The sequence below is a fragment of the Cygnus atratus genome, chromosome 20, assembly GCF_013377495.2.
Source record: "Cygnus atratus isolate AKBS03 ecotype Queensland, Australia chromosome 20, CAtr_DNAZoo_HiC_assembly, whole genome shotgun sequence".
Lineage (NCBI taxonomy): Eukaryota > Metazoa > Chordata > Aves > Anseriformes > Anatidae > Cygnus > Cygnus atratus.
Genome location: NC_066381.1, coordinates 11,393,323 through 11,417,615, shown reverse-complemented (window position 1 = coordinate 11,417,615; position 24,293 = coordinate 11,393,323). Strand labels below are relative to the sequence as shown.

The window sequence follows — 24,293 nt, the reverse complement described above, 5'->3', positions numbered from 1 at the left end:
GGCTGGGACCAGGCAAGAGTTTCCAGGGCTAAAATCTGGATCCACTGAACTGGAAGGCAGAATTCCTATTCCAGCCAATGGGGACAGGTTTAGGGCCACCCTTCCTGCTTCACAGGGCACTTGCCACAGCACCACGTTCCTGTTATCCAGCAGAACCCATAGGATGCCCCTGGACCATCATCACACGCTGCGTCACTTTGGTTCCACTGGGTTCTAAAGAGATTTAGTGAAGCCAATGGAAGTCCCATTTCTGGCACCACTGACATCTGTTTAACAGCAATAAATCCCAAGGAAGTGATTTCAGCTATGAGGCCGCTCAGCGCGGGACTCGCAGCTCCCTGTGCCACGTCCTGCCCACGCCCCCCACCCCCAGACGTGCCGGTTCCCACCGGGGCACAGCAGCGACGTGTTGGGGGAGGCCCCTGCTGGCATCAGGTCAGCGAGAACCACGCCGCTCGTGAAAACCACAGCGGCCTCTGCCACCCAGCTCTGCTCTCCGTTGCGAGCCCCATACCCAGCATGGTGCTCCCCAGCAGCGGGCACAGGAACACTTCCAGCATCCCGGCCCAAATGAGCGCAAAAGATACAAGAGCGTGATATCAAAGCACAGCGTGGGCGTCCCGCAGCGTGCTGTAAGAGCAAAATGTCCCACAGGAACTGCCTGCAGGGCGCTGTGCTGCTGCTGCCCCACACGGCGGTGCGTTTGTGGTACCAGGACAAGAAAAAAGCCCACAGGGAACGGGCTGCATGCTCTCACCCCTCCTTAAGTGCTGCTCGAGTGAGACCGAGGAGCACACTAATTTGTATAAATAATAAAAATAATGAAACACCTGTTACATTAAGCCTTCCAATGGATCACCCATCCTCTCGTTCAGCTGTGCCACTACCATCATGCACAGAAAAAGAAGCAAACGCGACATAAAGACCCGGATCCGACTGACATGACAATAACTAATGTGACAGCCCGCAATGCGGCTGAGCACCCCGGCACCACTGTGCCACCTGGGGCACTGAAACACTCCCTGAGTGACGCCTCCACAGCAGTGCGTGGTGCACCGAGGTGAGCATCTTGCTCCTGCCCACCAAAGAGGATGGCGGTGCCATCAGGCTTCAGCCATGTTACAACCTCCCTCCCCTTTGGGGCGCTTTGCATGGCACTGCTGACTGCGCAACCTCAAACAAAACTTCTATTTCATCCTGCCAGAAACATCTCTAATCAGTAGCAGGCCTAAAGACATCCCCAATAGGCAGCTGACTCCTCACTCTTGCCCCAGAGCAGGCTCGCTGGGGCCACACCGTAAGCACTGCCCCGAAGCAGGCTCAGGGTGGCCGCGGAGCAGCGCGGGATGCAGCGCAGTGAGCGGGCAGGTGGGTGGCAGAGTCCGGCACAAATGCTTTGGTACATTGCCTCAGCCACCATGGGAGCTCAGGCCAACGGGACGGGTATTTTGATTGTCAGTGTAATTGTTCGTTAACTGCTTATCGCTGGTGGGAACCTGCCTAAAACACTGCTCTAAGGGAGGAGCGCTGGACACGCTGTGCGTGGTTACCCTGCCCACCATGGGCAGCCACCACCTCCTGCATTTCTCTGCCTTCCAACAGACGTGACAGAGGAGAAGGTGACAGCAAGCCCGAGCCCCACGGCCGGGTCACACTGGTGCCAGGGCAGCTCTGGCACCTGCTGCCCACGGCCCCCGCCCTGTACCCCCCACTCACCTCGCTGCCAGGGTGACGCTTTCCCTTGACAGGGATGCAGCCACCACTTAGAGCTGGCCACTGGTGTCACAGCCACGGAATACCCCGAGCTGGAAGGGAGCCCCAAGGTTCATCGAGTCCAACTCCTGGCTCCACGCAGCACCACCCAAAAATCAGACCCTGTGTCTGAGAGCGCTGTCCTAACACCTCCTGCACTCTGGCAGCTCGGGGCTGTGCCCACCGCCCTGGGGAGCCTGTCCCAGACCTGACCACCTCTGGGTGCAGAACCTCTCCCCAACACCAGCCTGACCCTCCCCTGTCCCAGTTCCATGCCGTCCCCTCGGGTCCTGTCCCCAGAGAGCAGAGCTCAGCGCCTGCCCCTCCTGCACCTCCTGAGCTCTCCAGGTGACTTCCCAGCCCACTGGGAAAATGAAACGCATCCGGTGGAATCAACTCCAGTAGCACTTAACAGTAATTATAAATCACATTACATGCATTTAAGTTCCGCATGATATACACACCTCAATGGTGAGATTAATGTGAACTTTGACAGCAATTTGCAAAAAAAAACAGTTAAAAATCGATAGCCAGCACGGTAATTTGGATTTTTTTCACAAAGCAAGGAATCACCACCTCAGGAGCCAGCTGGCAGCAGCAGCTCGCGCTGAGAGCCAGGCACCTCCTGCACCCCGTGCCCTGCTACGGAAGGGCCCAGCCCTGCGAGGGGCCGAGGGAGCGGAGCCTGGGGGGCACCCATGGCCCCCCCCCGCTCCCCTCCAGCTGCTCTGGGCAGGTAAGTGCTTCGAGGCTCTTAAGGGCTCTCGTAGCAGAACTGCTGCTCAATACAGAGGGAAAAGCTTTCAGCCACGTAGCCACCTGGGGAGGTGGGTTTGATTTTTGTTTTTTTTTGTGTGTTTTCCAGTGCTCTTAATGAGCAGCAAAATAGGTGCTGCACTATACGTTTCTGGAGGCCCACGAGGCTTTTATGTTAATGACGTTTTATCACCAAACACTCGGATCTAAAACGACAGCAATGCATATGCATCAGAGGCAGAAAAAGCCTTAGCACATACCCACAATGTGGCTCCAAGCCATATTTTCAATGAGTTTTGGAGGAAAGAGTTTAAGCACTGAATGAAATCGTGGTATCAGAACTGACATTTTTCAGAGGGGTCACTTACAGTTCAGAGCCCCTGGCTCCCAGTTGGTTTGTACAGTAACACCCAAGTGTGCTACATGCATAAAGCAGGTGCTCAGAAGGTGATGTGTCCGACCAAAGGCACGGGATTTGCAGAAGGGAGCCTGGGGAGGCAGTCAGCAGTTTGTCCTTTCCGCTGCTCTGACCCAGAGGTGTGCTCACACCAGGTTCCTAGCTCCTGTCTGCAACCACCGCTCCCAGAGCCTTGTTTTGAAGCAGGCCGCAGAACATTCAGACACTTGCAGAGCCCCAGAACAGAGGCTGAGACCCAGGAGACCTCCGGCCGCGCTGCAGGAGCTTGCGGTGAGGGCCGGGGCCAGCCCCACGGGGCCAGGGCCGTGCCCGTGCTTCCCACACCCCCGTTACCTGCTGGGCGAGCCCAGGTCCGCCCGGCTGACGATGCGGTGCTGCTGCGGCGAGTACAGCCACTGGAAAGCCGTCAGCGTCCTCTCCTCGATCCGAAACCGGCCCTCTCTCACGTACCTAAAAATAACAACAAGACAGACTGAAATATTCATTAGCGCAGGATGGTTGGGAGAGGGAGATGCAGGACACAGGGAGCAACTGGCTCAGAAATGCTATTTAAGGATGCAAGTGAGACAATAATAGTAATAATTGTGTGTTCCTTAATGAAAGCAGCAAAATTACTGCCCGTTTGACCACCTCCCTGTGGTGTCCCCCCCCAGCCCAGCAGCCGCTGTTCCCACGGGCACGCTGCCACGGCTCGGGCAGGGCTCTCCTCCCAGGCACCTTCAGGGACAGGGACCCCCCGGCCACCCTCGCTCCTGGCCCTGCTGCCACCAGGAGCAGTGGCCCCAAGGGAAGTGGGGGCAGATGCAGCACAGGGCCTCGCAGGAGTTCCTGTGCCCCAAGCCAGGTGCCCGTGGAGCTGCTGCCAGCTGCGCCCCTCCCCCCAGCGCCCCCCAGCCAGACCCCAGGCACGCCTAACAGCCACGCACAGAAAAACAAAGAGCAAACAGTTCCAGAGCGGTGCAGGACATTTCACTAGGAAACCCTGGGAGGCCGAGGTGGTCTCAGCTCTCTCAGTGCTGCTCAGAGCCACCCGGCGCGGGGGCACGGCCGGCCGCCGCGGTACCATGCGTCCCCCCCGCCCCGCCCGCAGGCATGCCAAGCCCCCAGCGCCGTTACCAGCTCCCAGAGCAGACTAATGCCTTTCTAACATTGTTTTGAATGTCAGGCCAGATGTTGAAGCTTATTAAATAGTATTCAAGCGATGAATCAATGGTTATTATTTCGATTAAAGAAGTGTGGGTTCTCCATTACGTGAGCAAGATGTCTGTAACTGCAGTTGTTCCCATCTTTCAGTGGGAAACTCTGCTGCCTGCATCCCCACAGCCAGCTGCACTTCACACGCCTGCCTCTGAATATGAAATTTCATCAGCAAGTGATTAATTATTTAGAACCTCTGTAGCACTGGTTGGAGACACACACACACACACTTGGAATTTCATTTCCTGTGCCCATTAATTGGGACAAACAGAAGCCGAGAGGAAAGGGCAATCAGGAGGGCGCAGCCCCAGCAGAAATAAGCCAGGGAGGCTCCTGGCGAGTCTCCAGGACAAGCTGACCTGCCGGGTTTCTTGGTATAAGGAACCAAGGGCAGTGCAGTCCCAGTGCTCCCTGACAGCTCTTGCATGTAATAGTGCTGCAAAAAGCACTGACAGGAAAGCCAGAGGGATTTGGGGGAAGGAAGGAGAAGAAAAAGAGGGATGGCAGAACAGCCAAGCAAAGCAGCCATTACAATACTTTGTGTCTAAGTGTGCAAGAAAAGGTGTTCTGGACTGCCAAGGGGAGGAGAAAAAAGAAAAAAAAAAAAAACACTTTAGAACAACCCTGCAATGACTCCCACTCTGGCTGTTGCCCAGGCTCGCGGGGCTCCCAGCCACAGCTGGGACGTGGGGACAAGCCCTGGGCCCGCTCCCAGCTCCTGCGTCACCAGCAGGGCATTGTCACCCGAAGCCACTCCATTCACAGCCTGGCATGGCTACAGCGCCCTGCTCAAAAGTCACACGCTTTGGACGTCACAAACTACACAATTAAAAACAAAAAGATACAGAGAAAGCTTGTTTCCAATGTCAGCCTGTCCCAGCTGCTCCGAGCGCTCCATCCCCAGCGGGAAGGAGTGGGGACCCACGCACCACGGCTGCCTCAGCACCCCTTCAGCCCCACGACAGCAGCCACGATGCTTCCCAAACACCCCTGTGTGTCCCGAGACATCCCGCTGGCAGCCACAACGGCCCGGTGTGCGTGGGACCAGGACGCTGCCGGTGTCCCCCACCTCTCCCGTGCCGGGCTGGGACGTTTCCCCAGACAGCAAACCTCTCCGGGGTGCGGCGGGTCCCCGACCCTCTTCTGCCTCCGCTGCGCCCCAAACGCCGAACGCCCCCCGCTGCAGCCCGGGGCTGCCCCTTTCCTGCCGGGGACGTGTCCCCGCCCCGAGCACCCGGTGCCCCCCGCTCCTGGGGCTGCCCCGCGACCCTCGGCGTGCCGGGAGGGGCTGGGTGCCCCCCTCCCAGCGGAGCGCCGGCCTGCCCCGCCCGTCCCAGCCCCAGGAGCTGCCCCGCACACCCAAGTTGGGACCACCGCGCAAAGTGCCCCCCCGCCGGGCGCGGGGACCCCCGACCCGACCCGGCCCTGCGGGGGCCCCCGGGCACCTCCCGCGGCCCCCAGCGCCCGGCCCCCCCCGGCCCCCACTCACCAGCGCACCAGCTCCCAGCGCCGCTCCCCCGCCGCCTTGCCCGAGGCCATGCCGCCGCCGGGCCGCCCCGCGGGGCTCGGGGCTCGGCGCCGCACGGCGAGGCGGGGCGGGGAGCGGAGCCCCGGGGCGGTCCCGGTGCGGGTCCCGGCTGCGGACAGCGCGGAGGCAGCGCCGCGGCTCGGCTCGGCTGGGCTGGGCGGTGCGGAGCGGAGCGGAGCGGAGCGGCCGGGCCCTGCGCGCTCCCCCTGGCGCCGCTCCCGCACCCCGCGCCCGGCCCGGTGCCCCGGCGGGCGGCCCCGTTACGTAAAGCAGCCGCAGGGCCGCTCCCCGCCGGCCGCCCCGGGGCCGTGCGGGCACCTCGCGGTACCGGCAGCGGGGGCGCGCACACGTCCCGCCGCGGGTCCTGCCCTGCGCACCCAGCCATGGTCCCCAGGGAACGGCTGCGTCCCGGCCGCGGCACTCAGCGAGTCCCCAGCGAGCGCTGCAAAGCCCCGGGGGTCCCGGCTCTGCCCCCCCTCCCGGCCCCCCGAGCCCCCCGAGGAAGGGCTCCGTTCCTCTCCTAGTTCATCCTCGGAAACAAACGTGTAACCGACGCAATTTGCATGTGTGAAGCCTGGGAACGTCAAGAGAAAATTTTCCTCCCATGTAATCAAGGCTAAAACCTGCCCTTTGTCTGGTCCTGACGTGCTGTCTGAAGTCCCTGCGAGCTGCTGGGTTACGGATGGCCCCTGGTGCTTAGGAAACGAATTGGAACTATTTTTAGAGATTATTTCAAGAAGATTCAAATCACACTAAAAGTGGTTTCACAAAAGGAGAGTTCTGGCCCTAAATCCTAACTTTTCTGATTTGTAAGAACAAAATTTTGCAAGTTATCATTTGCCAGGTGTTGTACATGATCCAGCAACTTCATTTAAATTAAGTAACATTAGTAGCCCAAGTAAGTACCTTTTATTGGCAATTTCAGAGTCCCGCTCCTGCAGGAGCTGAGCCCACCTGGAACACATTAACACCTTTGTCTCGGCTGACCCTCACTAAAGCAGTGCGGCGCTCTGGTGGCTGCACAGGCTGTGGCTCTCCCAGTGTCACACATGGGGATTCAGCTGGGGTCTTGTGCACGTGGGCAGTGACCCTCCCTTGGGGGGAGCCCAGAAGCAGCGCCCCTGAGCAGGCTGCGTCCACCAGCCTGCAGTGACAGGACAGCATTCAGCAGCTGGCAGCCTGCTGGGCTGCAGGGAGCAGCATCTGTGGCAGGGCCAATAACTTTGTCCTGAGCTGGACGCTTTGGCTGAAATGATGACGAGGCAATTGTTTATACTGAAACCAGCAGATTTTAATGAGCCCGGGAGCAAGCGAGCCCACTCCCACTCCCTCTGGCCTACGCAGCCCCCAGCAGGGCAGGGCCGCAGCCTTCTCTGATCCCTTGGTGCTCCCTCGGCTTCTCTCCAATGCTCGCTCCCTGGCAGGGGCCAGGCGGGGAAGCAGTGACGGGGCCATGTGGGAACAGAACGGGTGCAGGAGAAGCCAAGGCTCTCCCTTCTGCCCTGGAGCCAGGGAACCGGCCTGTCCTGGTTCAGCACACCTGGTTCTGCAGGCCTGGGAGATTTAAAGAATTAAAACAAATTTTATTTTAGGAAAAAAAAATCATTCTAAAATAATGAGGTTTAAAAATAAATAAATGGCACGATCTCACAGGAACCACACACTAACGTATCAGGCATCTTCCATTTGCCCCCTTGTGGTGCCAGCACCGTGCTGACCACAGGCGGGTCTCCCTTTGGGGCCAGCACACCCACACGAGGCTGTTGGATTTAGCCCCGTTATTTCCCGGCCCGAGGCCACCCCAGGAAGCCCTGCTCAGCCCCGTGGCCATCCTCAGCGAGCGGTGCAGAGCAGGAGCTCCTTGAGGGACAGCAAATCGCATTACGTAGCTCGAGCAAATACCCCTGCAGGGGAGATATTTCCAAGCCCCTGTGGAAATGTTAAGCTAACGTTAAATGCACCGAAACCCTCTGGCTTTCAGCCCTCCGCCCCTTTGAGGAGCTCCTTGCTGGGTTGCTCCGAGCAGCAGGAGGCCCGTGGGTGCACGCAGGCGGCGCTGCGATGGGGCCGCAGGCAACAAGCACTGGGGGCAAGGGCAGCGCCGCGCCGGGAGGGAGGCGAAGCTCTCCCAGCGGGCCGCGCCGAGCCGCCGCCGCCCGCCGGGGAGCTCCCGGTGCCGGTGCCGCTAGGGGTCAGTGCAGGCCCGGCGCTGCCGCCGGCCGCCGCCCGCGGGGTCCGTCCCTGCCGCGGGGCCGGGGCTCGGCGCCCTCCTCGCCCCCGAGCGAGCGGAGGGGCCGGGGGCGTCCGGCGGGGGCGTCCCACGCTCCCTCCGCCCGGGGCCGGGGGGCTCGGTGCGGGCACGAGCGGGGGCTGCGCAGCCCGAGAGGTGAAACCCCCGCGGCGTGGCCGAGGAGGCGCTGGGCAGCCCGGCTCCCCGCTCCCCGCCGCTGCCCCCCCGCTGCGCCCCCAGCACCGAGCTCGGCCAAGCAGGAGCTGGCTGCCCCCGAGCGCCCGACCTTGGTCGTTTGCAGGCTTGCGTTTTATCCGGTGGAAAATCGATGAAAGCTGTACAAATCTGGTGCAACATGATGCGCGCAGAATCTGCCTCCCCGTCTGTAACTCGGTACTACCAAAGCAAGCACATGAGCCAGGGGAAGTCGCAGTGAAATGCACAAAGCAACCCTGCCACACAGAGCAAACCACGCTGAGGTGGACTAAGGACATCGGGGCAAGTACTGACCTGCGGTTACGAATGGGGGCGAGATGAACCCAGCGAGACAGCACTTCCCTGAGCAAGCAAGTCTGCCCTCCTCATCCAGACAAATATCCATCACCCCACAACAACCTGTCATTGCAGAATAACTCATTTTTTACAAGAAAAATTTAGAGGAGGCCCACAGCAGTCAGTGTGAACAGAGGAGTGCTAGGAAGCACCAAAGCTGTCAGCTGCACCTGCCGGGAGGCCTTAAGCAGAGATGTCTGAATAATTCATGGAAACCAGAAGCTTCTATGCACATTCATGTCTGCACGTGCAGACCTTTGGACCTCCCCAGTCACCTTTTCTCCTGATTTGACGATTTTGCTCTTGGTGTGAATTAAGCTCACTCTCCATAGACGAGTCCTAATTCCAAGCCCAGCCTCCCCCCGCTAGCAGCTAGCACCAAGCCAGGCTGTGCCACAGCACTTCGCACCAGGTAAGGATCTGGTCTTCTGTCTGCTACAGCATGGGGACGTTACAAACCCACCGTGTTGTACCTGGACTAGCATGTTTTCTGCCTGTGGGCAGCACGCAGGACTGTTTTCCGTGGCAGGAAGCAGGACTGTTTCCTGTGGCACACCCCTGATCGCAGCGTACGGCACAGACATTCGCTCAGAGGTCTGAAACATCCAAGGAGGAGAAAGGATGTGGGATGACAAAGCGACACGAGGCCATGTGCTGCGGGCTGCCTTACAACACGCGCGGTGCTGGCTGCGCGCTGCTGGTACGCTGAGGGCTCACCCGTGCGGAACAGCAGCAGGTTCAGTGGCAGCACGGCCCAGCCTAGGAGCACCGCGCTCCCTGTCGCGGCTTTCGGAGTGAGGGACCTGCGACCAGCAGACCGCCAGCTGGCGGGGAGGACGCTGCCACGTCCCTGCTCCTTCCCCGCCGTGTGACACGGACAGGCCGCACTTCGGCTGCGCTGCTGTGAGCGCAACGAGCTCAGCCGTCCCCGCCGGGGAGCCCCGGCTGCTCCGAACGCACAACGAGGGGCGCGAGGGGTCACCGACCGCACGAGCAGCCGGGGAGCCCTCCTGCGCCTTCCTGCCCCCGGGCCCCCCGCCGGGCCGCCCCACCTTCGACGTTCCCACCCCGGGCAGCCCGGGGGAGGCACGAACGCTGCCGGTGTTCGGGCAGAGCTCCGAGGTCCCCCGGCTGCGCGGCTCCGGTGCTCGGGGCCGGGGCCGGGCGGGCGCCGTCAGCACCGCGGACAGCGGCGGCGGGAGCGGGGCCGCGGCGGGGCCGGGGGGGGCCGGGCGGGGTCCCGGAGCCCGGTCCCGGCCGCGAGGGGCGGCCCCGGCGCTGGGTCCGGTCCCCGGGGACCCCGCGCGGCGCGGCCGGGCCCGGCGAGCCCCAGTTCCGGTCACGTTGCCGCCTGTTTACGGCGCGGCTGCGGGCGGGCGGCGGGGCCGGGCCGGGCCGGGCGAGGCGGGGCCGCCGCAGGCAGCGCGGGCAGCGCGGGGGAGCCCGGCGCGGCCCCGGCCCCGGCCCCGGCCCGGCGCGGCCGCCCCATGACGCCCAGCGGGCGCCCCGCGGGCGCCCCGCGGGCCCACGGCGCTCCCCAGAGGTAAGGCGGCGGCGGGGGCGGGGGGCGGGCGGGGGTCCCGGGACGCCTCCGGGGGGGGCGGCAGCGCGGAGCCGAGTGCCCGGGGGGGGCCCCGCGGAAACGCCGAGCGCGGCCCGCACCGCGGGGACCGCCCGCCCCGGAGCGCCGGCCGCGGGCCCGACCCCGCTGGTAGTCCCCCGGCGCCGCGGGGGCAAGCACGGCCTGGCTTCCAGCAGCCGAACGGGAACCGCCAGCGAACGCAGCGGTTTATAACCGCCGCTCGTGCTGGTTGCGTCTCGGCAGAGGTGCCGTTAGATAACGAGCAGCAGGGAGCGCTCGGTGTGGTTCTGCCTCCGCTGAGGTCGAGGAGAGCTTCCAGCGGCTTTCCCAAGGCCAGGATGTCACCTCCAGTTTCTGTTCCTGGCACCCTCACTCCTCTGCGACCTTCTGCAAGTTTCTTTGCTTCCCTTTGCCGTGTAGTCCTCACATTTACAGACACGCTGGCTTCACGGCATTATGGCAAAGTTTTATGTGCTGATATTGAGACCATAAATTATAAGCAGCATAGATGGCTGATATGTAGCAGTGAGCTTTCCTACGTACATCGTACGTGATGGAGAGGGGGTTGCTGGCAGCCACAGCAGGATAAATTATCGACCTGTTCCTGCAAACCTTGTTTGTGCCCTCAGCCTCCCTAGGTAATTTGCCCTTTATGAGGAAAAATGATGTGAGCAGAGACTGGATCTTTGTATGATCGTGTTTGTGCTGGGGTATGCATACATGCAAAACCACATCTGCCTTTGGAAGGCATCCTCAGGAGCTGAGGTTGCTTTCTTAGGTCACAGTTCTGGGATTCTGACTGACGTGCACAGACTTCAGCACAGTTTTGCCTTGGAAGCAAATCCTCAGACAAGCTGTCCGTGCGATGGAAATCAGTTCTGAGCAGACCGGCAACTGAGTCGGCCATTGTAGTTATTTCGAGAGGTTAACTCATTTTGTTTTGCAAGAAATAAGGATTCTGATAAATTGGGATGAAATTGCAAACCTCACCAAGGTTTTCCAGCACTACTTTGAAACACCCCGCTGAGATCAACATTCCCAATGCACTTTGTCCCAAAGACTGCAGCGTAATGTTGAGGGAAGGTAAAACACGCTCCATTTTGGAGGTGGAGGGCAGGACCACGAGAAGGCTCAGCACTCAAGACCATACCCAGCTTGAGAAACTGATTGGGACTGAGCCCAGAGCCGCCGCACTCCCTGTCACCACCTTGCCCGGGCTTGGAGAGCTTTCTGCAAAGGCACAGGTTTGAGGTCAGCAGGAAAGTTGTGGCAGGGTGGATGCACTCAAGTAGCACATTTTTCAGTGCAGTCCTGGGCACACATGGAGCTGACTCCCCAACAAACCAGGGACAGCTGCGCAGGCACAGCTCCGCGGGGAGAGGGACAGCTCAGGGGCAGCTGCCACTCCAGTGGGCTCAGCAGGTTGGCACCTCCTTTCCAGCTGTGCACATGCATACAGCTATCAGAAACGAGGCACCGAACATGCTTCAAACTAAAGGGGAGCATTGCCTACCCTTGGGCTTTTACAGCAAATGACTTTTGCTGGGGTTGCAACCTCTTACGTGACTCCTCCAAGCCCCGCAGTGCACAGCCCCACGAGGCCTCCCACCACCAGGTGCTTTGGCAGCTTAGACCCGGCCTGGAAACACAAAGTCATGCTGAAGCCACGAGGGAGGGATCAGAGCAGCTCGCTCCCGGTCCCTCGCATTGCTCGGAGCAGTGCAGCCATCCCGCGGGGAGCTGTGCTCGCGAGGCCGGGTGAGGAGCTGGTGCTCAGCACCCCCGGTGACCGCGCTGGTCGCCGCGCTCTGCCTCTCGTGTCAGGCGTGGGCTGAAGGCTCCTGCCTTGCTTCACCACACAGAGCCGTGGTCCTCAGCACTTCCTGGGACCTTCGAAACCGTCAGCGCAGGGAGCTGCAGGACCATCAGCTGGCAGACAGGATGGCTCTGTGGCACATTATTAAGTCAGCCAGCAGCAGCAGCAAATAACATTTATTAACTCCTAACACCTCCCAAGTGATTCTGGTGTGTGGAACGACCAAAGGCACTGCAAACTAAACACTCAAAATGCAGTTGCAATCTCCACTTAACTACAAAAGCAATGGAGGGAAAACAAGTTGCTGAGAGTTAGGTTTAGAAGTTCTTTTGGGTACTGAGTGGGGACCCCCCAGCAAGGCAAGGGTTCGTTCACAGCCAATAGCATTGGAAATACTTGAACAGCTTACAGATGCTACTGAAACTCCACAACTAAATTGCAGCTTCATTAATGGCTCTTGCATCATTACCTGTACCCTGCAGACACTGCGAGCTGCAGGGCAGCACCGTTGCTCCTCTCCATGGGGAGGCAGGGGCTGGAGGAGAGGCACCTCCTGCCCAGGGCACCAGCTCACGCCTCTTGTCTGCGCTGCCTGCTGATGGCAGCTGGGAGGGCCGCACGCACGTACCCCATGGCAGCCCCGCAGCTCCCCCAAGTCATGAAAGGGGAAGCATTTAGGTGGACGCTGAAGAAATCCCTGCCAAGGTGTGGGCTCTGAAAAGCTCTGTAACTGGGGAAAACAGTCCATGGGAATTAGGATTTTCAAAGTTCAGGGCACAAGATCCATGTGGAATGTTAAGTTAATAAAAGGATAATTTTCCACCTAAAGGAAGGGAGGAAAAGTTCAATGGAAAGATTCCACCCATTTCTACCAAACACATCTCAACCAGACAGAACAAAGTGCTTGAAAATAGCACTACGTATCCTCCAGGGCTTTGTCCAACCTACTTTCTGACACTTCCAGAGACAAGGTTCCACCGCTTCCTTAAAGGAACTGCTCCAAAGCGGGGGCACACCTTCCCCGGCCCCTCCCCGCCACCAGGGCTGCAGAAAGGCACGCTGCGATGGCGTGAGCTGTCCCCAGGTAACTTTGTCACCGGCACAAGTAAGCTCCCCCTCCACCATCAGCTCCTGTCATTGCCATCTCTCATCATAAAGAACAAATGCCAGCTCTCTTGGAAGTCATTAGGATACAGACCTTTTAACCTTGTCTATTAATTAAGATGTCATCAGGAAAAGTCAGATGACCTACAAGGCTCCAAAATCATCATCTTGCCATTCAGAAGAATGGGAATGATTAGGATGTTAAGTCTAGAGCAATATTTTTTTTTCCCCCAAAATCCACTTTGAAATGACAAATACTGAGGGACTACAAGTTCCCTGTGGTCCCAGGAAGGGCCCTGGTTGCTTTGAACAGAGCACATGAACCTTACATCCAGACAGGAACAGGAGGGCCAGTTCAGGGCAATTTCCACTTACATGACATTGTTCCACAAGGAAGCTTTAAGCTGGTATAAATCATACTGCTCACAATAAGTGCTTAAATAAGGAGCAGGACCTCTGTATCGGTTGCTTTTATGTATCACATCAGCCTTTTTGTGCTTTTCTATAGCATTCATGTGTTGAGTGTTTGGAGCGTTTCATTCCCTGAAGAGCAGATCCATCCTAAAACCAGGCATGTCATTATTGTGCCACTAGAAACATATCCCTGAGGCATAAAAATAGCCAATAACAATCCACCACGTATGCCAAAGCCAGTTCACATTACACAGTTTTCTTATTTCAGGCCTTAGCCAGATTCCTGCAGCCTCACAGACCACAGTGCAAGCCCCAACCCCTCACACAGCTCCAGGTTTGACACCCTTACCCCCAAGGCAGGAGACAGCCACAGGAGAACCCAGCTTGTGCCAGCTGCAGCCAGGTGTCGGAGCTGGCTCCAAGCACCCTGTCTGTACACCACCAGGACCCCGGCCCCACAGCAGGCGGAGCAGCGCCACCAGCGAGCAGAGGGCCAGCCGGATCCAGGCTGAGAAGCAGCTGGATACATGCAGGAGGTGCAGCACCCTGTGCAAGCAGAGCTTCCCCACCACAGCACCCCCAGGAACAAAGCAGCACTACTGTGCTGTGGGGTTTTTATACCAGGGCTGGGAGAAGGGGGCAGCTGCAGGACATCAGCACTGTTTCAAGCCCTGCAGCTGTTTCCTATAAATAAGGAATTTATAGGCCTGAATAAATTCAGCTTTAAATAAGCTGAAAATCCCATGTACCTCTTGGTGGCTGTAGCTCTGTGTGGTGGGCTGGCAGTACATCACCTTCCATGGGGGCAGGAGGAACAGGTCCCCCCCAGGGGGCTGGGGCTGCCGCAGGGCAATGCCCCAGCAGAAGGGGGCAGTGGGGAAGGTGCTCCCAGCGTGCTGGTATTGGAGCCTCACTGCGGCCCCTTCCCTTCTCAAGAAATATTGAGTGTGTGGAGACCTGATCCTAAGGTTTCCACAAACCTTTGGAGGCCTTGGCAAGACTAAGCTTTGAGCTAGGACCGCTGCTGAGATTGCTTACTTTAGAATCAAGCTTAAATGGGGTTTGATTTGGTTTAGGTTGTGGGAATTAGCTTAAAATGTGCTACATTAAAGGACTGGGTGTGCTTATAAACGTGAGCTAAAGCACTTGCTTAGTTCTCAAGTTTGTATTGAGAGAAACATGAAATCAGATGTGAGTGAACGAGGAAATGGAAGTAGCTTCCCAGTGGCAGGATGGTGCGTGCTGTCCTTAGGCTTCCTGGCAAAAAAATCCCAGCCTTTCCAGCAGCTTGCTGCACGTTCCCCTTCTCCTAGGCTCAGTGCATGGGCTAAGGACAGATTCCACATCCGCACAAAATGGTATTTCCCAGAATTAAGGATTCTTCCAGAGGTTTATTTTTATCTCCCCGGTGCAGTAGCACAGGTAGGAAGCTCACGCAGCTGCTTCACCAGAGCAATTACTGCCCGACGAACTCCTGCACCCCGGGGCCGAGCCTCCGGGCGCAGAGCTGGCAGCGGCACATCTGTCGGGTGAATTACCAGTGAAGGTGTTCCTTCTGCTATAAGACAACGCAAAGCTCCTTGCCACGTAACGCTGATTGGATTAGACTGAGCATATTGTATTTTTCATGTGCTAGATCTCCTGCCGCAGTTGCTGCTTTGTAATATGTGGCTTGTCAAGTGACAGCCGAAGTCAGCAGCTGGTGTGGCTCCCACCTGGGGACTGTGGGGGGAGCAGGAAGCAATCCTGTCCCAGATGTAATCCTGCTCAGCGATAAAACAGATTTCCTAGGGCCGAATTTAAAATAGAAACGAGCCGTTTCAACACACGCGTCTGTACAGCAGCGCTTTCTGTTTATGCAGTATCAGAGCTCTCCAGCCCCAGCCCGCAGCGAAGAGCTGGGACCAGGGATGGGGCAGTGCGGGGACTCGGGGGCTGCTCCCACGGGACCCCCGGTGGGGTCACGTCCCCTGCACAGAGCCGCCTTGCCTGCAGCAACGTCCCCGGGGAGGGACAGGGGAGAGCAGGCGCCCGCGGTGCCCGGTGGCTCTGCCTCCCGCAGGGGCTCCGGGACCGGCTCCGCTCCCGTGGTGCCGCGGTGCCGCTGCTGTCTGACAGCAGGCCGTCTCCTCTCCCCGCAGGCGTGGACCGCGAGCTCGGTTGCGATGGAGACCGTGTCCCTGGAGCACCAGATCCAGAGCGTGCAGCGGCACATCGCTTTCCTGAAGAAGGAGCAAATGGAGTTGCTCCACGACCTGCACCTGGAGATCCTCCGCTTGCAGAAGCACTGCGCAGGTGAGCGCCTGGTGCCCACGGGCAGGCAGCGAGCCCGGCACAGCCTCCCGTCCTGCCAGGCACCGTCTGCCCCCAGTGTCAGGAAAGCCCTGACCGCATCCCTCTGCCAATGGGCACCAGCAGCTTCCTGTAGCTGCAGCGCTCTGAAGAACTGGAGCAATTCTTATTCTGGCCATCAGCTGGACGAGCGGGCAATAGGAGAGCAGTCCGTGTTCATAATCCGTAATTAAGACCCTCTTCCTTAGTTTCAACTCGGTGCTTGGGGCAGGCTTCTGAAAGGGGATCAGCCCCACCAGCTCAGGACTCTCCCCAGGCAGTGTGCCCACACCCTGCAGTAGTTTGACTGCAGTAATCACTACCCTGGAGGGATTTACTGGTCTAAGGAAAGGGAAAAAAGCCCAAGCATCAGCCAGCAAGGTGGTCCTGCCTTTTCTTTCCATGATTTGTGCCCTCAAAGATATTTTGGTTATTAAAATGTACAAGTAGTTCATCCTTTCTCCCAGATGCTGGTAGATGAAGGGAGGGAAGAGGGCTGAACTCCACCGATGATGGGGATGCACGGGACTGTGCCAAAGTCACTTTCAGAACCAGGGGAATGTGATTTTCTTGTTTATATTCTGTTACTGTGCATTATTGTCTGTTATTTGGAGCTGCAAAATCCACTCTTTCCTGCCAGCCCGGCCCGGAGCAGCTCAGCACTGATGCTGTCGGTAGTGCCCGTGTCTGCTGCCCAGTGCTGTGTGAGCACTAAAGCCACGGCACCAGCACGTCCGCTCCCTGCCAGGAGCACGGCTCCATGCAGGGCTGCAGAGCCGCTGCCACCCTCCTGGCCCCCGGGGAGCCTGGGCTGGGGGCAGGTGCCCGCAGTGTGGGGGCTCTCCCATCACACCGCCTCGCCCAGCAGTGGCCCCGCTCTGCCTGCCACTGAAATCCATCCCGGCACTCTCATCAATAATTCAGCTGCAGCGAATTACTCATTGTCTTCCAGCGTCTCATCCTCACTGATTCCTGGGAAAGAGACATGACGGCATTTCTAAAATTGTCGGTTTATTCCCCGTCCTTTCCCAGCTTTTTCTGTTGTGTTTCGTTTCTTTTAATATCTGAAAGGCTGTAGATGAGGCAATGTGAGACAGCGGGGTTCTCAGGCTTGAATCACGCTGCGAGGTTCATGAGCCACCCGTGGCAGAGATGGCCCCGTCCGTGCTTGTTGTTTGCGATCAGCTCTTCCCAGCCGGGCCGACTGGCAGCACCGTGGGGCCAGATGAGTGTTGTGCCATTGGCACGGTGTGTAGTTCTGCGGTGCCTTTCTGCTAGGAGCGATGGGGGCAAACCTCCTATCCAGCTCTGGGATGACTTTGGTCATGTTTTCCGTGCCATCACCTGAGATGCTGTTTGCATGAGAGGTGAATTGGTCACTCAGCACTTCCCCGTCTGCTCCAGGTGCGTAGCTCATTGCTGCACCTGGGTCTGCTGCTTTAGACCTTGGATTTTTGCATTGTGACCTCAGGTGTCCGAGCAGCATCGCTGCCAGCCCATCCCCCTGTGGATTTCTGTGTTGCTGCTGCCCTCTGACAAAGCCCTGGCAGCGTCAGGGTGCTGGGGCCCTGGGGGTGCCTCATTGAGGAGGGAGCCGAGCGGTGCCACACGAGGTGGGGGTGCGCAGGGCACACAGCACCAGATCCGGGCTGGATCTGGCAGCAGAATGGCTGTCCTCATAAGGGACCTTCTCCGAGTAGATAAACCCACAGCATTTCTGCCCCAGGACCCAGGCTGGCACAGGCTGTGCTCTGTGTCCTCGGCAGCCTCCGCCACCCAGCACTGCTGCGGGGCAGCGGGACGAAGGCAAGCTGGGGAGGGGGCCCCGGCACCCGCTGAGCTCCGCACCGCTCCGCCAGCAGCACGGGCAGGAGGAAGGGGCCGGCAGGACCGTGAACATCGCAGCCTGTGCAGGGGGTCAGCTGGGAAGCTGGCCGTAGCGAAGCCCTGCAGTCCAACATCTACAGTTGTAGCGCTTACAGGAAGATAAATGCAGTGAAGAACAGTGTGGTATGATTCATTTATTGGAATAAACTTCACGTTACAGAGCAGAGTTGGCTTTCCTCCCACTCCCATTTTATTTGCGAAGCATAAACACAGCAGAAATAGCAATAGATTCTTTCAGACTCTTATGTTTCGCCTTTTACTGGAAGATGAGCTCAACTCTTGTGGCAATAATTAGCATGTTCCCCAGTGTTAGCAGAACAACAGGAGGGGAAGCTCGTGCAGGAAGCAGAGCCGGGTTTCCAGAAGGGAATCCGTGGAGGCAGCGTGATGGATCAGCAAAGTGCAGCAGAGAAGGTGCTGGCAGCCCCTCCGCTCTCCCCCGCGTCTGTTCGAGCGCAGGAGCAACCTCTTGTCCAGAGGGCAGCGGAGACCCTGTGGGCCCTGGCTGCTCCCGAGGGTGGGGATGGTGTCCCACTTCTGGGACCGCGTGGCCCCGGGTGCGGCGAGGGCGTCCTGGCCGCTGCAGAGCGCAACCGCAGTGCCCGGTGGGGTGCCAGGGCCCGGCCAGCCCAGGCGGCGGGGGGAGCCCCATGGAGATGTGCAAGGGGAGAGGAACACGGAGCTGGAGCGGGCTGCAGCCCCTCCGAGGCACGGCCACGTCCTGCTGTGGCAAGGCCAGGGCAGAGCAGCTGGGGCAGAGCTGCCACCGCACACATCCAGCCCGCAGCCAGCGGGGGGTTTGCAGCACCCCCGCGACTGGCACAGCAGCAAGGAGCCCGCTCTGCGCGTCATTCAGCAGAGCAACGCTGTCTTTCCAAACGGGAGACTGCTTTAGATTTCATTTGGAATATCTCTGAGACTCCAAACCCATTATTTTAGCTTCAGAAAAATAACACAGCTGCCATTGATTTCCAATGGGGCAGTCAGGAGTGCTGAAAGCTTTCCAGAAATTGCATTACGTTCTCAGTTACTTCTGCATTCTCACTACAGATTTGTTTTCTAAGACAGACGGGCAGAGGAGCCTGAGCCAAGCGTTTCGCTTCAGAAGGATGGCAGTGATGAGGATTAGAGTCAACACGAAAGCAGATTAAAAGAAAAATGTAGGGCAAAGATTAACCATTTGAATTCATATTCAGAAAAAAAAGAGCTCCAAAATGACTGACTACTGCCGTTAGCTCTTTCCTTCTCCTCTCTTAGCTGCTGGTAGTCTAGTAGTCTGTGGTATTAATTCAAAAGAAATTGTAAATGTTTGCAGGTTAAAGGCGAGCTCCAGTAGGTCCCTGAGCTCGCCCTGTCGCTGTCCCTGGCGGGCTCGGCAGGGTGCTGTGGGCGCACGGGGGCCGTGGCCACGCAGTGTGCGCATCCCCGTGAGGTGCTTCGGTGCCCATTTGTCCACGGGAACGCTCCGGCGGTTTGTTCCCGAGGTAGCGGGTGAAGTGCTTTCTGCACTGCAGCCGCCCCACTGTGGTGTCCCCTGGGGGCTGTCGGGGGCCCTCCCTGCTGCATGAGCCCTGAAGAGCTGGGAGCTGGGGGCCCTGGGGGAGCGCTCGGCCCTTTGGCAGGAGAGCCGTGGGCCACCCAGGCTGCGCACAGTGACAGGTTTGAAGAGGATTTTGTAGGGTACGTAGTGCTGCAACAGTGCAGCAGCGTCCTGCTCCAGGCACAGCGCAGGGACAAGGACGTCCCACTTGCGTAATGTGCAGAGGCAGAGAAAGCAGGCTGGAAGCAGTACATTATGAAATACTTCAGGCAGCAGTTTACACTTTGGTCTATTTTCAGTCCGTTGCTTTGCTCTTTGTCCTGATTTAAAGCACCGAAAATGGTTCCAAAAAAAAAAGTCCCCATGGGTGTGAGGGAGCCTCTCCTGCCTGCGGTGGGGCAGGACCTGCGACTGCACCAGTCACATCCCAGGGGCAGGGGCTGCTGCAGGTCCCGAGGCTGCCTAATAACTCACGGATTGCCAGGCACCGGGCTCTGGACCAGCCGCGGCTGGGAGCGCTGGGGCGGGCGCCGTGGCCAGGGCAGAGGAGCCAGGGCTCAGCCCCGGCAGGTGCCGGGCGAGCGGCAGCCTGGGCAGCAGGAAAGGGGAAGCAGCGAAGGTGCCGGGCAGGGGCAGGGGCTTGGGCTCATCCCTGTTTGATTTCTCTCCTAGAGCTGACCCGCGACCTTGAAATGAAAGAGCTGGAAGCCCGCCAGCAAGGTAGGATCTCGCGGTTTGCATGCGCTAAGTGGGGTGTGTGGGGTGCGGGCTGCCCGCACGGGGCCTGGGGGCACGGGGTCCCCTTGCCCTCAGGGGGTGGTGGGGCTGGGAAGCCCACGTGCACAGTTCACAGCCTCTTAGCACCGAGGTTAAACTGCCTCAAATGCCTGTGCAAAAAAAAAAGGGTTTTGCATGTGAAAGCAAGGATCCATAGGGTTTGCTTTGCTAATCCCCTTACGCAGAGCCTTAGGGGTAGTCCACGGACCCCCAGGGAGCATCTCAAAGCCTGCAAAGCCTTGAGCCACAGGAAAAAGCAAACAAGGGGGTTATCGGTTACCCCCTGAGCTCCTCTCACCCCTGCAGACCATCCTGAAGGCACCACCAGTTCCTTACTATGACCCGCAAAATAATCTTCCATGTTCCAAAATAAGGGGGAGAGAATTGCTGGTACACCCAGAATATCTGCAAGCTGCTGGCATGAGCCTTGTGGGCCGGGATCAGCGCTGCAGAGCTGGCCAAGGCGCATTTCTCAATGTGCTGACCCCCAGGTCCCGGTGTGGATCGGTGGTGAGGGAGGTGCCCGTGCTGCCCCTGCCCAGGCCCTGCAGAAATGCATCCCCTAGAACCACCCCGGGCTCGCCTTCCTGGCGTTACTGCCCCATCCTCATGGCCACCGCCTCTCCCAGGGCCTGGCCGCTGACCCGAGCCCAGCCCCGCGTCCCTGCCCGTGCTGCAGGGACCGTCTGCAGTGAGCACTGCCCGCAGGTCTCTGCCCATCATTCAGCCTTTTAACAGCTTAGAAGGAGTACGAGCACATTTGCTACATTTATGGGGCAACAACCTAAATTAAGATGCCATCAAATGATCGCTCTTCAAATGCCACTCATGTAATAATTACCGTGTGCAGCTGCCTCCCTTAAGATCTCATTAGAAAGCATTTTTCCTCTGCAGAAGACACTTAAGAGCTGAAGCTATAAAGTGGTTGCAAAGCGTATCATAAAAAGCAGAGCTTTTTCACAGCCACAGGAGCGCGCCTGGGCATGCCGTGTGCACTGTGCTGGTCCCCAGTGACGGGCGCTGCCCTCCTCGGCCCCACAGGAGGGTTGCGTGGAGGGGCTTGCGGCCCGGCCTGCCGGGGGCACCTCGCCTGGCACAGAGGTGGGTCCCCACGGGGACACACATGGCCGTGGGGCAGGACTTGTTCTCGTACTGGGCACCCAGCAGTGGGCCGGTGCGTTTCCACAGCAGGCCGAAGGCTGCCTGGAGGAGCCCCGAGAGATGGGCCGCTGTGGCTGCGGTGCTCCCCAAAGCCCTGTCCCCAGCCCCTCCGCCCTTTCAGGATCATTGGGCAGAAGGGAGTAGGGAAATGCAGTTTTGTTACCCAAATTGCTCTACAGATGGACAATTAAAAAGTGCAGTCTCTTGATGCTACTATGGCGGGGTAGAAGGCAGGATGGGTGTGTGGCTCGGTGGCCGGTGCTGTGCCCCCGCAGGCAGGTGAGGGAGCCGTGGCTGGAGCTGCCACAGGGCCCACGCAGGCTGGCTGGAGCGGTGCAGGGTGCTCGGGAGCAGCGTGCAGGGCTGGTGCGAAAATCACGCTTTTTTGAGTGCCACCAGCGTGACTCAGCAGGGCCGGGGCAGGGAGGGCACCCATCACTTGCGGGGTGTAGGGAGAGGTGGCGGGTGGGAGCCGCGGGGAACCTGCCACTCGGAGCAGCGCCTCTGCTTAAACAAGTCCTGTCAGCGCCCTGTCGCTGGCAGCCAGCTGCTGCCGGGAGCAGAAAGAAGACGAACAGGTCAGGCGTCAGCAACCAGGGGTGACGGCGTGGTGAGTACATCGCAGCCGCGAGAGGTGCTGGCTGCCTGCCTGCTGCGCTGGGTGGTGCTGCCGCAGCCCCGGCTCAGGAGCCCCGCTGCTGGGGGGCTGCCAAGGGGTGCCCCCGACCTCCGCGCCCCACCACAGCGGAGCCCAGCACACCCCAGAGGACGGGGAGCGGTGAGCCCGCGGCCCCTGTGGGGGGTGGGCAGCCAGAGGCGGCGCAGCAGTTCCCTCTGAGCACACGCCACCCTTCTTGGGAGCTCTTCTTGGAAAAAGTTTTCCTTCCTGAGAAAGGCTGCGACACGGGGAGGAACTGGGCATAGCACAGCAGCGGCAGGGTCCCTCTCCTCCTGTCCTCTGCCTCACGCCCAGCCTGGGGCTGCACCCCAGCTCCCGACCCCATGGCTGCCTGTGGGCAACTGCGGCCGCATCCTTGTGCTGCTGGTGCCAGCCAGCGCCGGGGTGCTGCGTGCCAGAGGGATCGCTGCTGCTCACGGGCGCTCTCACTCGCACCTGGAACCGGGCCGCCCCTGCAGGGCCCTGGCGTCACCAGGCGGAGGCCAAGCCGCACGGCTCAGGCGAGGGTGGGACAGCGAGGCGAGGCGCTGGGGACGCTGGGGCAGTGCCTGTGCGGGGAGCACCCGGGGCAGCCTGGTCGCACCCGCACCTGCACCGTGGTGCAACGAGAGCGGCTTCAGCTGCAGCACCTGGCTTCTCTTGGGTGTCCATAAATAAATGAACACATTTACGTGCCCCTAAATAAATAGCCACATGCATGTACGTCCGTTTCTCCCTAGGCCCTCAGCTGAGCATGGCTCGTCTGCCTGGTAATCCTGGATTAGTATTCTCTATCCTCTCTAATCTGGCTCTGCAGTCTCTTGGCATGAGGGCAGCAGCACTCGATAAATTGGGTTGATTGCTTTGCTGTTGGGTTTTTCTCCTCTGTCCCAGCCTGTACACTAGCCCCATCGAGAGGGGATCCCATGCCTTGCCCCAGAGCACAGGGAAGGGTTGCATGTGCTGGTGGGCAGCCCACGGGAAGTTTTTGGGCCACGGTTTCCAAAAGCACCTGAGCAGCCCGGTGGCACAGCATAGACGTGCCAGCATCCCGCTGAACCATGCCCCTGAGTCTGGTGTCCTCATGGTCACCTCCACACGGGGAACTGCTCTGTCTGCGGGGCAGAGCCACTCCTGCCTCTTCCTAACCCCCGTGCCTTGCCCTGCAGACGTGCTGGACCGGGAGCTGGAGGAGAGGTGCCGGGCGATGGAGGCCCAGCTGCAGGAGAAGGAGAAGGACAACCTGGAGCTGCGCAAGGAGCTGCGCCACAAGGAGACTCTGGTGGCCGCGCTGCGCTCCAGCCTCCGCAACAAGGAGCGCAGGTTCCTGGAGGAGCTGAAGCGGAGGAGCCACCGCGTCACCATCCTCGACACTGAGCTGCAGAAGCAGACAGAGGCAGCCGCCTACCTCTCCCTGCAGCTGCACGCCACTGCCCAGCGGCTGCCGGGACCCCGGGCCAGCGGGCGGCCACCTCCTGAGCAGCCCCCATCCGAGGGCAGGCCCCGGCGCCGTGGCCACCGGGCGCACCCACGGCGCCCACCCGGGGACAGGTGCCCGCCCCAGGGACCCCACATGTGAGGAGCATGACGCCATGCCCGACCCGGCCCTCTTCCTCTACACGGCACGGCCGCCCGTCCCGCAGCGCCCACCAGAGCCCCCCGCCGAGGCCCGGGGCACGCCCAGCACCGCTGCAGCCCCCCGGGCGCAGAGGTCCCCCCGGCCACCCCCACAGGAGCCCGCAGTCAGGGCCCGGCCACCCAAGGGCGAGCCCAGCAAGCGGCCAGGGTCTGGGCCCCACGGAGCCCGGGCCCGGGAGTAAAGTGGCCAGGGGTGGGCACGGCCCGAGCGGCCGGGAAGGCGCTGAGCCCGGTGGCACTGAGGTGGGCGCCAGGCCGAGGTTGCTGCCCCTGTCCCCCGGGAGGGGAAGGAGGCAGCGGAAGGTGGGTGCCCTGCCCGCACCCCCTCCCCGCTGAGCAGCCCGCAGTGCTGGGGCACGGAGAGCACGGTGTGGTGATGCTGCATGAGGCTTGCCAGGGGGGAACAGCTGAGCAGCTGTCCAGAGCTTCCAGAGGAAGAAAGGCAGAAAAATAGTGTTTCCAAGACGAGCAGATCCTCCTGTTCCTGCTGCTGCTGTTCCTTGGAGAAGACGCCGGTCATGTTCCCCAGGCCTGGGGTACCAGGTGCACAGCAGAAAGACCCGTGGCTTGGCACAGGGCTCAGCACAGCCCTGCCTCGGGCACCCCCGGCTGGGCTGGGCTGGGCTGGAGGGGCCCAGACACCACCAGCACAGTCCTCAGTGCCCAGGGGTTGCCAGCGGCCGAGTGACAGTCGGCCCAGTTGGCACCTGGAGGGGTTTTCCCCCTCCGCAGGGCGGTGCAGCTGTGCCAGCCATGTCCCAAGTCACCACTCCCTTCTGCAGGGATTTGTCGGGCTGTCACACGGATTTCCCCCCTGTTATATGCACATGGGAGGCTGGGACAAGGCCGATGGAGATGACCCACAAGCTGGAAGGCGCCCGCTCGCAGCACCCGGCGCTGCTCCTCACATGCTGCTGGAGCAGGTTCCTGACTCGCGTCACCCGTGATGGGC

General features: G+C 59.9%; 2 protein-coding genes across 2 annotated transcripts in view; one reads left to right on the top strand and one right to left on the bottom strand.

Moving 5' to 3' along the window:
* RAP1GAP2 (RAP1 GTPase activating protein 2) overlaps positions 1-5,704 on the bottom strand; it is a 74,868-nt gene extending 69,164 nt beyond the window's left edge. The window contains exons 1-2 of the mRNA XM_050714823.1: positions 5,613-5,704; positions 3,260-3,376 (exon numbers count right to left, since the gene is read on the bottom strand). Coding sequence (XP_050570780.1) covers positions 3,260-3,376; positions 5,613-5,662 — 167 coding nt within the window. The 5' untranslated portion in view covers positions 5,663-5,704. The remainder of the gene's footprint in view (positions 1-3,259; positions 3,377-5,612) is intronic.
* Positions 5,705-9,048: 3,344 nt separating this feature from the next.
* On the top strand, positions 9,049-23,282 carry CCDC92B (coiled-coil domain containing 92B). Its single transcript, XM_050714822.1, has 4 exons — positions 9,049-9,133; positions 15,491-15,644; positions 19,780-19,827; positions 22,873-23,282. Exons 1-4 carry the CDS (start codon positions 9,062-9,064, stop codon positions 23,280-23,282), a joined length of 684 nt encoding a protein of 227 aa, XP_050570779.1. The 5' UTR covers positions 9,049-9,061.
* The last annotated feature ends 1,011 nt before the right edge of the window (positions 23,283-24,293 follow it).